Source organism: Quercus suber, unplaced genomic scaffold (genome assembly GCF_002906115.3).
Source record: "Quercus suber isolate HL8 unplaced genomic scaffold, Cork oak 2.0 scaffold_265, whole genome shotgun sequence".
Classification (NCBI taxonomy): Eukaryota; Viridiplantae; Streptophyta; class Magnoliopsida; order Fagales; family Fagaceae; genus Quercus; species Quercus suber.
In genome coordinates, this window is record NW_027069721.1 from 715,696 (window position 1) to 731,154 (window position 15,459).

At 33.5% G+C, this 15,459-nt stretch overlaps 2 protein-coding genes across 4 annotated transcripts; one reads left to right on the forward strand and one right to left on the reverse strand.

Annotated features, from left to right (window-relative positions):
- The first annotated feature begins 7,513 nt into the window (after positions 1–7,513).
- On the forward strand, positions 7,514–10,668 carry LOC112022792 (ammonium transporter 2 member 3-like). The gene is given in 7 exon segments (XM_065781367.1): positions 7,514–7,811; positions 7,814–8,118; positions 8,844–9,053; positions 9,055–9,132; positions 9,134–9,149; positions 10,182–10,497; positions 10,499–10,668. Coding segments are annotated over 7 exon segments (1,392 nt in total). The 3' UTR covers position 10,668.
- A 1,244-nt stretch (positions 10,669–11,912) lies between these two features.
- LOC112022800 (bifunctional nuclease 2) lies at positions 11,913–15,459 on the reverse strand. Of its 3 annotated transcripts, none has more exons than XM_024055422.2 (10): positions 14,940–15,459; positions 14,089–14,301; positions 13,943–13,995; positions 13,796–13,852; positions 13,449–13,514; positions 13,273–13,344; positions 12,729–12,838; positions 12,554–12,645; positions 12,365–12,429; positions 11,913–12,170 (listed from the first exon to the last, which is right to left on the reverse strand). In XM_024055422.2, exons 1-9 carry the CDS (start codon positions 15,259–15,261, stop codon positions 12,383–12,385), a joined length of 1,032 nt encoding a protein of 343 aa, XP_023911190.2. In that variant the 5' UTR covers positions 15,262–15,459; the 3' UTR covers positions 11,913–12,170; positions 12,365–12,382. The 3 variants fall into 3 exon arrangements, with proteins under 3 accessions (XP_023911190.2, XP_023911191.2, XP_065637456.1); XM_024055423.2 differs by having other exon boundaries at positions 11,913–12,228; XM_065781384.1 differs by having other exon boundaries at positions 11,913–12,429.

The window sequence follows — 15,459 nt, forward strand, 5'->3', positions numbered from 1 at the left end:
ACCCATTTCAAACCCAACTCAGAATCAACCCAAAACAAAATCAACTCAAAATCAAACCTAAAATCCACAGAAAATCAACTCAAAATTTAACCCATTAACTGAAATCCCATAACCCAAACCCAAAATAAAAATCAAATACAAACCCAATGTTTCAATCATCTTCGTCTTCATCATCATCATCATCATCTTCTCTCTTCCTCTCGGCTTTCGAATTATCAAAAAAAAAAAAAAAAGCTCGGCGGTGGAAGTGTGGAATGGAGGAAGTGAAAGAGAAAAAGGAGAAAGAAAGAACACAAAATGAAAAGTAAAGTGGAATGTTCTGGAGGGAAAAAAGGGGAAAGAAGGAAAAAGAAAAAAGAATAAAGAGAAGTGTACATGTGTGGAGGTGTGTGGAGGAGAAAAAAGAGGGGAAAAAATGGAAAAAAATGAAAGAAAGAAATGTTATCACAGTATTTTCACAATTCTTTCACAATAAATTTTAAGGAGTAGGTTATTATTAGCTAATATTGGTGAGAAAAAAATAATTTTTTTAGAAAGAGAAAAAAATTGATTTTAATAGTACGTTAAAATTAAAATCAATATCATTTTTTATCACAATATTTTCACAATACTTTCATAATTTTTAAAATGCGTTCCTAGAGCGTTATTTGCCTTGGCCCAAAACGCAACTTTTTCCAAAAAATTGCGTTTTGGGCTGAACCAAATGCAAATATTGCTTCAGCTTTTTGCAAAATGCACATATTGGGCTCAAAACGCCCAAACAAACGGGCACTAAGTCAAGTAACAATGCTGAGAATTTTTTTTTGCAGAATGAGTGTATTAGTTTTAACATATACCTTAGCTAGATGTAAGTTTAACATTTATAGGATCTGTCTTAAGAGTATAAAAGAGAAGGGGGGGGGGGGGTTGGCTTTCCTATGAATCCAGAGGTTAGGTTAGTTGAAGGACAACACTCCTCCCCCTTTCCCATGTTAAGAGCTAATCAACTTTCAGAAAATCTTACCATTATATACTTTTGATGTGATGGTCACTTTACAAATACAAAATTTTTGTAAGGTGAAGGGGAGGAGGGGGTGTAAAGGCCAGGGTTCAAGTGTTCAAAATGAAACTCTACACACATATACACTTAGATTAGACTAAACTATAATTCTATATTTTATATAAAAGTTAAAAGAAAAAAAAAACATTTCAAAAAACCTTTAATATGCAATAATAAATGTGGAGATGAAAGGAGAGGGGGTGTCTCTACTTTATGCAAAGTCTCGCCTGAGCCCATAAATTTGATAGGGACAATCCCCAAACTATGAATTTCTAAGAAAAACCTCTTTGAAGAAAATATCATTGAGTTCTAACGCTTTCAATTAAATGAGTTTGGTGACTGTAGAAACTGGATTTGAGCAATCCTTCTATTGGATGAGTGGATTCAGACCCAACTAGCCCAATACAATAAATTTATAGAGAGTTGGTCAAAGAACTAGGTTTTAGTGCATGGACAACGGTTAATATGGTGTTTATGACAATCAAACAGAAATGAGCTGAGTTTATCAAAAAAAGTTTGTTCTCGGTACAATCTGAGGAGTTTTGTTCTAGTAAATATTGAATAAGAATGGTTACAGGAGTTCTTGAGATTATTACAGTGCTATTTCCCCTGATCCCAGCCCCCTCTCTATGGTGGATTTCTCCTATTATATAGTCTTCTTTAAACGATCTTGGCCTTCCACTTGTTGATCTCCAAGCCTATACTTGAGTGTCTGTCCCATTAGACACCCTTTCTGACGTTCTGTAAGTTGCGGTAACCGAGGTATCACTGTTCAGGGGTCATTTTTCTCATTAATGCGGTCAGGATGTTAGTTGTGGGCATTTAATGCGGAGGTGACGGCTTCTCCACCATGCTCCTATGACTAACCCATTGTACCTGTAAATGCGGTCAGGATGTTAGTTGTGGGCATTTAATGCGGAGGTGACGGCTTCTCCACCATGCTCCTATGACTAACCCATTGTACCTGTCCTTTTCCTTGGAATGCTCTGGTAGGCTGCCTTTGATGGCATACCGCTCTTCCCTTTTGTGATCTTAGTTGGCCGATGACAAGATCGTCCTCAGCGATGTTTCATGGCACCTTGGGCTTGCTTCTTTCGTTCTCGGACATTTCTTCCTCCTCAGCGTAGGCCTTGGGTTTAGTATAAAGTGGGCCGCGATTGCCAAATTCTTCGACTCCACAGTGACTTAGGTTGTTTTTCTCCCATTTAGGTGTGGGGTATAAGTAAATTACTACGGCTTAACCCCCTTTCAAATTATAAGAGCATTCGTTTTAGCTTGTGCAAATTTTTTTATTTATTTTAGTATAAGAATCTACTTTTTCTATTTTATATACTCACTTTTTAAAACACTTTATATTAGATTATCTATTTTACACTATATTCCATTAAAATTTCAATTTTTCTTATTTCTTTTCATAGTTTATATTTTTTCATACATAACAACTATTATCTACTCTCTTCTTTCATTATTGGAATGTACAAATGAAAAACTAAATGCAGAACTAATAGTATTAGTGTAAATTTATCTAGTAACTGTAGTATTAATATATTTTTACACAACTTTACATAATTTAATTTGGATGAATTTTAAACTTGGTTGACTAAAATATGATAATTTTTCTATTATACAAGCACAGGGATTTCGGCCTAATCAGTAATCATGCTCTAAGTTGGCGGCTCTCAACCTATTATTCTTTGAGCGAGAGACCCAAAAGTATTTTATCCTCCTCACACTTACAGTTAATAGATTCTTTTTTTTTTTTTTGATGAATACAGTTAATAGATTCTTATCCATCATTAATGTATTTCTATTTTCTGTTCTCCGTTTTGTTTTTTTTGTTTTTTAACAACGTTCATGATTGTTTTCACCACCGAAATTATAATAAAATACATTTTGCCCCTCATAGTCTCCTACTGCGTAAAATATCTGTATGTTAGAACGTTTTGCATCATATATAACATTATAAATTATAATCCAACAGGTCATCCTAAAGTGTACCATCACGGGTTGTAGCGATTATAGTCCAATAGGAACCACCGTGGGGTATGGTCTAATGGTAAGAATTATTGTATCACTTAACTTGGTGAGTGGTTCAAGTGATAAATTATTAAGGTCCCGGTAATGCACATGGTATTACCTATTATCGTCATATATATATAATTAGCAAAAAAAAAAAAACTTTTTCTTTGTTAAGAATTTTGTAATTCAATTAGTAATTTTTAGCATTTTCAAAGCAAATATTCATGATTAAATAATAAAAAACAGTAATTTGTGTATGCAAAAAAACAAAGGTTTTGATTCTTGCTCACAGTAAATCCAAGTAGAACATACTCATAGCATAAGTGCATAACTTTCCTGGCTCCAGCTTATAGATTCACAATGAACAAAATGTGAGAAGAGAACAGTTGAAGCTGACAAACTTAGAACCCCAAAAAGTTTGTTGAAATTATTAATCTTTTTATAAGTATTGAAATTATTAATTTATTCATCAGAAGAAGATAGTTTAAACTGTAAACTTTAAATTGATGTGGCGGCATGGGGTATCATATCGTGCATAACTAAGCTTATTCCTGCACTTCTCTACTTTATATTAGGCCAAGCTTTAGAATTTTGTGGGGTAAGTGAAAGAAATTTGGTTCCGGCCAAAAAAACTGAATAGTGGCTTTGCTGATTTATCGGTCAAAGATTTAATTAATTTACTCACATACAGTGTAAATTTGTAATATTTTGTCTTTATAAGCAAGCTGCTACAAGTCCCTAGAATAGTTATGCTATAATTATTACAAATTTTATGGCATATATTTAACAAATTAATGTATCATTCGTTCGCTTTTGATGATTGTGCTCTTTATTATTATATTAAGACGCTAACTAGTTTTTGGTGTAAGCAGGAGTTGAATCCCAGATTTCTTATTCAACCATAAAAAACTGTACCAATTGAGTTAACTAGAACGTTAACTCGTAATGTATCAAATTTTAATCACAAAACCAAAACCTAATTCATGAATTTTTTTTTGATCTTGTTGTCGTGAAATCAGTCACAATTATACTCACATCAATGTGTAAAAACCTCATAATTGATAATCCTTGGAACACAAAATTATTGGGTGGAACTGTATCTTTGAGAATTCAGGTGTATCCAATTGGGCATAAATCAATGAATGACAAATTTGAAGTCACCGTCTCAGGCTAAAACAACAATGAACTCCTTGTAGGGTATTTGAAAGCCTGGCTCAAAAGTAAAATTCATCAGGGAAACCTGTCCCATTTTGAATATACAGTGCCCGTTTGGATAGCACTTCTTCTCACTGAATGTGGCGTTGCGTTTTCCTATTTCACGTTTCGGTACTTTTTTTTTTTTTTTTTTCCAACGCATGAACAGTAAAATCACTATGCAAGAGACATTTATTACTGTTCACGTACTGTAGTACACTGTTTATGAACTGTAGCAGTATTGTTTATGCATTAAAAATATTAAAAATAGGTCTCACGGTACTATTTACACATTTAAAAATTATTTTACTATAGTATTTTCAGCAATAATAAGCTGTATCCAAATAAACCCACAGTATATCGAATAAAGTCACTTTCAATATGCTAGCTGCGCTAATTAATCTATTTATGCAAAACAAGTACATTCTAGCTGGATTCTCAAAATAAAGTACGTTCTAGCTGGCCTCCTCATATGTACATGCCTATCTTAATAAAGCCAAAAGGTTCAAATTAATCAAACAAACTGTAAAGGAATTAAAAATCTTCACCAGCAACTACCACCTAATAATTTTTGGTTTGGAAATTATTTCAATCTAGTCGCAATTCCGCGCATTTTGTAATGAAATATTATATATAATTTATTTTTTAAAATAATCATAAAATTATATATTAAGACTAATCATAAGTAACAAAATATTTTCTCATAAGAGAATTTCATTTTAGATATAATAAACAATTAATTAAAAATGTTCTTTTTTATGGGGTTTGGTAAACAAAAGGCAAGATATTTTTCCCTAAAAAAAAATTTTTATTGCTTTTTTTTTTTTTTTAAGTAATGAATTTTATGTTCTTTATATATATATATATAAAAGAAATTATATAATTTTTACATCCATTTTATATTAAAATTTTCATGTAGTCATATTATAAACCAATTTGCTAATGAGAAGATATAGTGGATTAAGTTTTTCCAATCATGATAGTTAGAAAAGAATGAGAAAAATTAGAGTTTTCCCACTATTTAAAAATTTCAATTTGTAGCCTTCTATTTTAATGTTATTTTTAATATCAAATCAATCTATCTCTTTTGAAGTATATAAAGTATGATCATGATCTCTCTTCTTGAATAAATTCCTTATCTCAATACATCCATAAAAATATACCAAATCAAAACAAATCCATATGAAGATACTTTGCAAACAAATAAAATTTCATATCAATCTTTGCTTAACAATGATTAATTTTGTCAATTAGAAAGACCATTTGTTGTTGATAATTTATTAAGATTATTTTCTTTGCAGAAACTACAAATTTATCCACCCAAAAAGATCATCAAATAAACAATTATTAGCAAAATCTCATAATTAAGTTTCTATATAATAATAATAATAATAATAATTGTAAGGATTCATATCAATTTTGCTTAACAATGATTAATTTTATCAATTAGAAAGATAATTTGTTGTTGATAATTTATTAAGATTATTTTCTTTGCAAAAACTGCAAATTTATCCACCCAAAAAAATCATCAAATAAACAATTATTAGCAAAATCTCATAATTAAGTTTCTATATAATAATGTGGGTACCTAGGATGTACGGATCTTCGGGCCAAGGGCTTTTTGCCTTGTAGCCTTTTACACCGCATCCTCAGCATGTCCTTCAACGTCCTAGACGTCCTCGGACGGCTTCGCAACGTCCTAGGCATGCATGGCAATGTCCTAGGCATGCATGGCAATGTCCTAGGCATGCTTGGCAACGTCCTCGAACGGTGTCCTAGGAGTCCCACATCGAAGGAAAACCCCCCCACTTGCTGCCTTAAAGCTGTAGCGAAAGAGTAGTGTACCATCGGTTTATGGGAGAGATGTGGAAATGAAGTAAAAAGAAATTCATAAGAAAATTAAGATGGAAGAGGAAAGATGAAAGTAGATGAAAGGTTGAAAGAAGTGAAACGGTAGAATTTAAAAAGTTATAAGGCGAAAATTTAAAAATCTATGAAGGAAATAAAATGAAAAATTTAAGAAGACAATGATTGGAGGAGATGAAAAATTGAACTAAGAAGACAAATGTTAAAGAAGATGAAATATTGAACAAAGTAAAAATTGCAAAAAAGAAAAAAGAAAAAAAAGAAAAGAAATGATGCTAATGACGTGGCACAAAAAGAGTTTTGTAAAATTTATTGCAAAGCTTCCATTATTATATAATATTATAGATAGATATGTATAGACATTGTTTTTGGTTTTACATTAGAATAATGCTAAAGATACAAATATTTTTACAAAAAAATTTACAAACTACTGATATGATAAGTAGTTATTAGTAAATGAAAAAAGTGATGTTAATGGTGGGTCTGGATGAAAACAAATAAGAAACTGGCCACATCAACAGTTTATAAAAATGTTGTAAAATAGTTTGTGCCTTTAACATTACTCTTTAGATTATACATTGATTTTATTGTTTAGTTATAAACATCTAAATTATATATATAGGAAAAATTATATATGAATTTAAAACCGCTCAAGATGAATGTTTAAATTCAATCTATTTATATATTTAATATTGTCAACAAAATTTAGGAATAAAAAATAAATAAGAAAAATAATAATTACGTGTTGGATGAGGTGACGCAATTTGAGTATAGCAACAATAAATGCTATATTTCAACTTTTAGATATATATATATTCTTATTGTGACTTGGTTAGATAAATTGGTTTTCTTAATAAAAAATAATCATTAACTTGGATACATTTCGATTTTCTTGATGAGGAATAGGTAATTGAAGCTTTATATATAAACAATCGAAGGGTTTGATAGTTTTGGTCTAGGGTTGGAGAAAATTCATAGAGTTTAGTGTGAAATCAAGAAATGAAAAGTTTTTAGCTTTCTTGTAGTTCTTGTGTGATGGATAATGTCTTGAGATATTGGCTTGCTATTTTAGTTGGAATATTTTTGAAATTGATTAAAATTCTTTTTTAAATTTTCTGATGTGATGCACACAAGACAGGATTGTTGCTCAGCAAGTTTCACCCACACTAGCATCGTGTAAAAAAAAATGATTCCTTTTTCATAATTATGAAAGCAATGTGTGAATCCAGCCACAAAGAGACAGCAAAGTATGTTGAGTATAAGGAAACAGTGGAGATATAGCTCAAAGCAAAACTCCAAATTATGTCACTCTTTATATTGTAACCCCCTATTAGCTATCCCAAAATTTCCAAACACCTTTCTTCCTTTCTTTTTTTATTCTCTCTCTCTCTCTCAATGAGTTATAGCTCTTATAATGATTACAATCTCCCTGAGGCACTATTCCCTGATGAAGCATCTCCACCATGGAACAACAAAGGAGACAATGAATGGCAATTAACATCAACAACTTTGGTGGGCCCAAAAACAGTTCCTGGGCTTGTAATCCTTTATAGGACTGTGGTGAAAAAGAAATGGGCTATGAACTCTGCTTTCATGGCCCTTTTCGCCTTCGCCGCAGGCCTTATCTGTTGGGTCCTATGGGCCCATTATATGTCCTTTGGTGCCAAGCTGTTCTCGATAATGGGCAGGCCCAATTAGCACTCACACCAAAGTTTCTACTGGGCCAATCAATAAATGGCAAATTTCCAATGGCTGATTTTGTGTGTTTTCAATTTGCATTTGCTGCAATTACAGTGGTATTGCTTGCTGGGTCTCTGCTTGGGAGGATGAACTTCTATGCATGGATGTTCTTTGTACCACTGTGGCTCACTTTTTGCTACACAATTGGGGCCTTCACTATATGGGGCCATGGGTTTCTTCAGCCATATATTATTGATTATGCGGGTGGTTTTATTGTTCACCTTTCTTCTGGGGTGGCTGGTTTCACTACTGCTTATTGGGTAATTAATTGACATACATACCTACTAGTAATCTTTTCTAGGAAGTTGTCAAACACAACCCTAACTCTCACAAAATAAACCACCACCCGGACAAGCCTTGGTAATATATAAGCCATTGAAATGTGTCTTTATAGCTTTCAGGTAAAATATAAGTAGTTTTATAAAAGAAAATGACATAACAAAAATGTAAGATATATATGTCGAAGAAAGCCTTTTTTTTTTTCCTAAAAGACCAACCTATACTACACTTTAAAGACGATTTTTTCAAGGATTATAATATTTGTCACAACCAAAAAAATTTTCATGAGGTTTAAGATAAATATATTATAAAAAAAATCCAAAGAAGGGGGGGTGTTCCTAGAATGTTGATAGAACCTTAAACTCATGTTGCACTTTAAACATTAGTGTAAAGAAAAAATAATAAACAGAGTTAGTTACCTAACTGACCTTACTTAGTCTGTCTTTGGTATTGCTAGAGTTGGCCTACTGTTGATACTGTATTTTATGCGGTATGACTATCATTTTTCTTTCTTTTTCTGTGTAAATACACTATGAATCTACTAAGCTCATCTACAACTACATAAATATTTTGTTCAAAATTTGGATTGAGCTTATTGCATTTTTCTACTTAAACACAAAATTTGTTCTCTTCTTCTTAAATATATCATGGTTCCAGGATTGTGATGATGATGATGATGATGATATATATATATATATATATATAGGTGGGGCCCAGGCACTCGCACGACAGGCAAAACTTCCCACCAAATAACATAATTCACATGTTGGGAGGTGCAGGGTTTCTATGGCTAGGTTGGACTGGTTTCAATGGTGGATCTCCATATGCAGCGAACGAAATTGCAGCTCTAGCCATTGTCAATACCCATCTCTGCGCAGCTACAAGTCTCTTGGTATGGGTTTCTGTGGACATGATCTGATGATCATATACAACTATACAAGAAAAGCTCTGTTATTGGTGCTGTCCAAGGGATGATCACTGGCCTTGTTTGCATTACGTACACCTGGAGCAGGTTATATAGCCCTTGTTTAATTTGCTCTACCTAATTTTGTTCAATCATTAATGATTATTTGTTAACTAAAAAAAATCATTATATGCATAAATTTTACTTGTAACTGTAAAACAACTTTTAGCAACATGTTTAATAAAGTATGTTACAACTTTTTATTACAGTATTTTTAAAGATTGATTCTTTGAAAAATTATGTCTACAAAAAGTAGATTGTATGAGTTATACTTAACTTGGAAATATATATATATATATATATACCTAAGGTTTAAACTGCTGAAACAAATGGTGACATATCGAGTCATACCTAAGGTTTAAAGTATTACTTTTTATTATATACTAATACAAGTACAACCGTAGTTTTGTCAAAATAGAGAATCAATTGTGGTACTTCTTAGGGAACATCAAAGTAATGTTCTTGGTTTTGTTCTTGTTTGTTTGTACATTTGGATGAGCTTATTACCATTAATTTATTTTGTTCATTGTGTTAAACTATAAGTGTACCTCTTTTAAAAAAGTGATACTTTGGGGAAAAAGAAAAAATTCTCATCTCATATCAAAATAAGCTCATTTAGCCTTTTAGCATTGATGGTGCTGAAAACCAATATTGCTATTTTTAGCACCACCAATACTAAATTGTAGCAAGCATGCTGCAATGGTGGAGGGAAAACAAAAAATTTGGCTATTGAGTTATCGTGCACAACTAAAGATGGCTGTGCACTGTAGCTAAGATGGTAATATATATATATATATTATATTAAAAGTTATATTATTTTGAGTTGGTAATGATGGTTGTTTATTGTAGTAGATATATTATTTTATTGTGTTAAATGCTAAAATAAAATCACTGATGTTGGATATGTGTAAAATGAGGTGATAAAATAGATAAAGTAGTTTTTTATAGTGTCAAATTGCAAAAATTTTGGCACCACCAATGCTGATGCTCTAAGGGGTGGAAATTAACCTGCAACAATTTGTTGTAGAAACACATTAAAAGATAATGTTTTCTGACAATGATTTCGTCATGAATGGGCAGGATTGGTGTCTCCATGGGCAGCAGTATTTATGGGAACGCTGTCTGGTTTGCTACCATGGTACACCATGATGGTTTTACACAGGAAATCAGCATTCTTCCATAGTGTTGATGACACATTGGGTGTCTTTCACACCCATGCAGTGGCTCGTACTTCGGGGGGATTCCTCTCTGGTTTCTTTGCTAAACCCGCACTTCTGAGGTTGATGTATGGCTCAGACAACTATGGTCCGTGTTTATTTTACAACCTTGAGAGTGGAGAACTCAAGGATGGGCTGAGGCAAATTGGGTACCAGTTAGCTGGAGTTGTTTTTGTCACTGTGGAATACTGTTATGACAAGCATTATTTGCATTTTCATAAGTCGTATTGTTAATCTTAGAATGGATGAAGATGCACTTGATATTGGTGATGATGCTGCACATGGAGAAGAAGCCTACGCGCTGTGGGGAGAAAATGCATACTCCACTTCGTTTGCACATATCTCCTAGACTTCAGAGGGAAAGTCTAAGTTTGCCTCAAAATTTCAATAAGCTTTTGACACTCTCACTGTCTCAAGGAATGTGGTAACACTCGTTACTAGTGCTGTGTGACTCTGGTCATGTTGGGCTGTTGGAGAACATAGTAGATAGATGTGATTATTGTGCATCAGTATTCAAATAAGTTTGGTCCATAAGTGAAAATTGTTCGTTTGGCATTGATTAGTTGCTTTAATTGTAGAGCTCTAGTAGAAGAGCTTTTGTAATATAGTTTTAATTGAAAAGCTCCTTTTTTTCTTTTCTTTTTTTTTCTTTTTTTAAATGAAAAGCTCTTTATCGTTTGATGTGTTTGACAAGTTACAATGAATATTGTTTTAATGTTATAAATTTGTAAAGCATGAAAGGTAAATTATGCATTTTTTTAAGAGAAAACTACAAATTTCAACCTTCAACGAAAGCTAAAAGGCTCTTAAAAGTCTTTAGCGCAGCAAATGTTTGATAATTTCGGCTAAAAGAGCTTAAAGACACTTAAAAACACTTTTCTGTTAGTGCCTTATTAGGCAAACCACAACTCATATTTAAGCCAACTATGTTGACTAGGCAAGAAATATATTCTATTAAGATTACCATAGACAATAATTCAGCCCTCCACTCAGATTAATCGAAAAATGTTGAACCACTTTTCCCCCTCTACCTAAGAAAAATGAACCTACCATTCCTCAAACCCTCCCAGCTGAAGGTCCAAGTCCATCACAAATATTTCAAAAACTCTCAATTATCAAAGAAACTTCAAATTAAAGAACACCTGCCATCTTTCAGATTTCGTTTACATTTACTGGACAGATTGTTCTCTTAAGTAAACTTTCAGAAAGCAAGAGAACCAATGGTGCTATTGCTATCACAAAGGTCCAAGTGTTTTATTAAGTTCTAAGTCTCAAAAGAGAATCTACATATTCTCTCTAAATCTATAAAACACATGAAAGGGCCTTAATTGGATGTTCAGCCCGACTCCGTAAACCCATCATGACCAATAATTATCTAATGCAGCCATTGTATACAGCGGGGTGTCTCACAGCTTGTAGTTCCCATGCACCTCTGAAGCCTACAAGCTGTGAGATACCTGCTGCGCAAGATACATCCCCCATTGTGACAGGCTTCTTTCCTTTTTCCAAATATAACTTTCTTGAAACCAGTGTCAGCTCACTTGAAAAACATAGAAGTACTTACAATGCAAATTTTTCACCAGACTGGTGGGAATACATCTGGGAACATTGCTCTTTCTTGTCATTCATCATTTGCTAAGAATTATGTGTAAACCTGTTTGTAGTGCACTTTGAAATTTACATCTCTAGGTAAGAGAAATTGGATAATCTTTATGGGTAACACAATTTAATTGAATATATGACTTTACATTAGTCTATTAACAATTTTTTTAAAGTTGAAGCTGTACATAGCATAATCTTGTTCCTGCTGCATCAATTCCTCCAGATGCTCCTAACACTATGAGTATTCCTACTGAAAACATGACACCAAAAGACTAAAATGAGGCATTTTTCTCCAACACTAAGTTATCCTGCCACCCATGAGAAGAAATATTTCAAGCCATCTTTCAAATAACCAAAAAAGGACTAGCCACCAGCACAACATAAAACTGTATGAACATGTTCCATTCCAATGTTTGCTAATCAAACATAGCAAAGAATATGTACCTTATGATTGATTAATGTTCATGTACTTGACTCACGAAGCTTCACTAGTTTGTCTCGCCACATGGCTGCAGGAACCAGTCATCAAACATAAATGAGTCTCAAACTTAGGAGCATGAATTTTGTAATCAAAGGTGAATTGATATTGTGATTATGTAATTAGAAAAGTAGGAGAGAAATATTCTATCATACCTGCATCCTTGTACCTTTCTTCTCTGATAGCTAAATTCATATTCTTCACTAAATAAAGTTCCTCTGACAGTATATCTGGACCATCTGCAGCACTGGAGAAGAAATAACTCATGCTTAGAGATACAACAATAACAGATGATAGCAAATATAAGGCGCCCAAATATGCACACAATACCTGTCAAGGGACACATCATAAGTAGACTTAGTATCACGAGTTCTGCCCATCCCATAACCAATTTTAATAGCATCTTCCAAGACAATTCGTCTACTTACAAATATTGGTGCCTGCACAAAGCAAATTTTAAACATAGATTATAGAAGCTTTAAAGAAACATTCATACAAAACCAACGAAAGTTATCAGATCTGTTGAAATCTCAAAGGACATCAATAGGATATGGGGGTGGCATAGTTGTGCAGTCCCCATCAGATTTCATACTGAAGAAAAAATATTGCATTACACACTCTATATATGTAAGAGATTATATATTGATAAGTCTATATGTAAGTACAAGCAATGAATGCACAAATGCATGCATGTACTTGCTCAAACAACTGCCTATTACACACACACACACACACACGCACACACAAACCACCTATCGGAAACTCCATTCACATCAAGTTAACTTCAACTGTCTTGAACTGGAAAGTTTGAATTTCATTATTGTGCAAAATTGACTTGTACCAAATGCAATGCTGATCTGTGGAAAATATATACCTTACATCTATTTGCCACATTTATGGCATCTGAGGGACGTGCATCCACACTCAAAATATCATTTTTCCCAGGCTGCAGATAACAAATGCCTTGATGTAACATAAAACTGAAATTGAATCAATTTAAGCTTTGTACTGAAGATAATTAAGACATATTAATCGTAAATTTCTAACCACCTTGCTAAAATATAGTCTGGCAAAGTAAGTATTAACGACTCTTTCTGTAATTCTCACCATAGTAACCTGAAACCAAAAGGGGAAAAGAAGAAAGAGAAAACCCTTAAAAAATTGAACAGATTTATACCCCAGTTTTCATATAAAAAAGGTTAAACATATGTGCAGTGCTATTAAGCCAGAAATTGAGAGACATACATTCAATTCTCTTTCTTTACTAACGTATACCATAGTAGTTGTTAGCATTTTTAATTGAAATGAGAAGAGAAAAAAGCAACTGAATCAGGAGAATGAACTAATAAAACAAGCATCCATAACATGCTAATCCATAAAAAAAGTTATCTCAATACCTGGTAGCCAAGTTTTTCCACTAGATCTCTAATGAAGTTGAATTGATCTGGGGAGTCCTGCAGCAAGTACATATCTGAGGTTTAAACATTGTTATTAACTAATGATAAAAAACCAAACAAATTTCAAGACAAAGATTAAAAGATTACCCCATTCTTATCTTCCCACTGGGGATCTATAAGTTTTTCAACAGCAAATTCTCCTGCAGAAGCAGAAGTTTCTTTATTTTTAGATATGTTCAGAAATGACAGAAGATGCACTAACATATTTGTTTGAGCTTTTCATCCATATATACCTACAATAATCGGTAGCAAAAAGTCTCCATCACAAGAAATCTTGAGAAAGATTGTAGGATTCTGAAAGCGGCGGAGAAAACTCTCTCCAATTAAATCGACATTGACACGTGGTTTTTTTAATTGGACTGAAAATGGGGTCGATTGACGAGGGGACGGCCACTTCCTCTCTTCTCGATATCCTTGCCTCCGCATACGGTAGTGCAACATGGTTTCTGCACTAGTTGAATCAATCAAAAATCTCAGAAATGCAAATAACACAATGGAAACAAATACCACGCAACAAATCTCAAAATACAATAACCGGTTGATCTTAGTTGCAACTGGAGCCACAAAGGACTACCCAAATTGTTTCTTTACTAACCCTATTTTCCATTCACTTCAATTGGCTCCTAAAAGCCTAAAACAACACAACAACAACAGCAAACAAGCCTTAGTCCCAAAACTTTGGAGTCAGCAATGGCCACTGGTCCAACTTATACTCTCTTCAACAGAACTAATTTGTAGTCTGCCCCCACATTTATTCTTTTCTGCTATTCTATCTTATCCAAAATATACAGTTTAATTAGGGTCGATCACATGTGTTCCAGTCTATTATTCTATCCTATCCAAAATCATATTATATAGCAAGTAAAGCAGAAAATTCCTAGTGATCAAATAAAGTACACCCCAAAAAAAAAAAAAAAAAACATTAATTTGCGAATTATTGTAGCTCTAATCTGCGAATATAATAAATATTTAATCGTCCATATAATGCACATAAAATAATTGAACTCAAAACGCACCGAATCTTCTTCAACATTAAATTAAGCTCAGAGCATATATTAGAGAGAGAGAGAGAGAGATAAGGGACCTGAGAGGAGGAGAGAAGCTTCTAGAAAGTCACGATCGTTGCGATCGTGGGCATTGCCTGATCGGCCACCGAATCTTCCTTGGGAAGAGTTACGAGAAACGATGAGCATCGATTGCGATTTCCATTGGATTTGGATTTGGGAGCTATTATTATTACGACGCCGTTTGTTTCCGAAACGAAATGGGCTCGAGAGGAGAAGCGCGTTAGGCTTAGGGGCCCAACTCGAACACGAACTCGAAGTCGAGCTCCTACTCTGATCGCTGAAGGTGGTGGTGCTGCCGAACCCGGTGACTGTACGGACACAGACTCGAGCTCCCAGCATTTTTTTTTTTTTTTTCAAAATTTAATTCTTTGAAGAGAGAGAGAGAGAGAGAGAGAGAGAGAGAGAGAGAGGTGAGCTGAAGCTTTAATAAAAAGAGAGGTAGGAATGGGGAAACAAAACAAAAAGCAGAAGGAGAGGTTGGTGTATGAGGAAAGGAGACAGACAAAGTTGCTTCTTCTTCTTTGGTAAGTAACGCGC

Excerpts from the sequence above, each read along its gene's own strand:
- LOC112022800 (XM_024055422.2), bottom strand. The coding sequence starts at position 15,261 with ATGCTGGGAGCTCGAGTCTGTGTCCGTACAGTCACCGGGTTCGGCAGC. Across the intron at positions 13,515-13,795 it reads TGGAAAAACTTGGCTACCAG|GTTACTATGGTGAGAATTAC; the intron begins GTATTGAGATAA and ends TTTTGGTTTCAG. Across the intron at positions 12,646-12,728 it reads TATGATGTGTCCCTTGACAG|TGCTGCAGATGGTCCAGATA; the intron begins GTATTGTGTGCA and ends TTTCTTCTCCAG.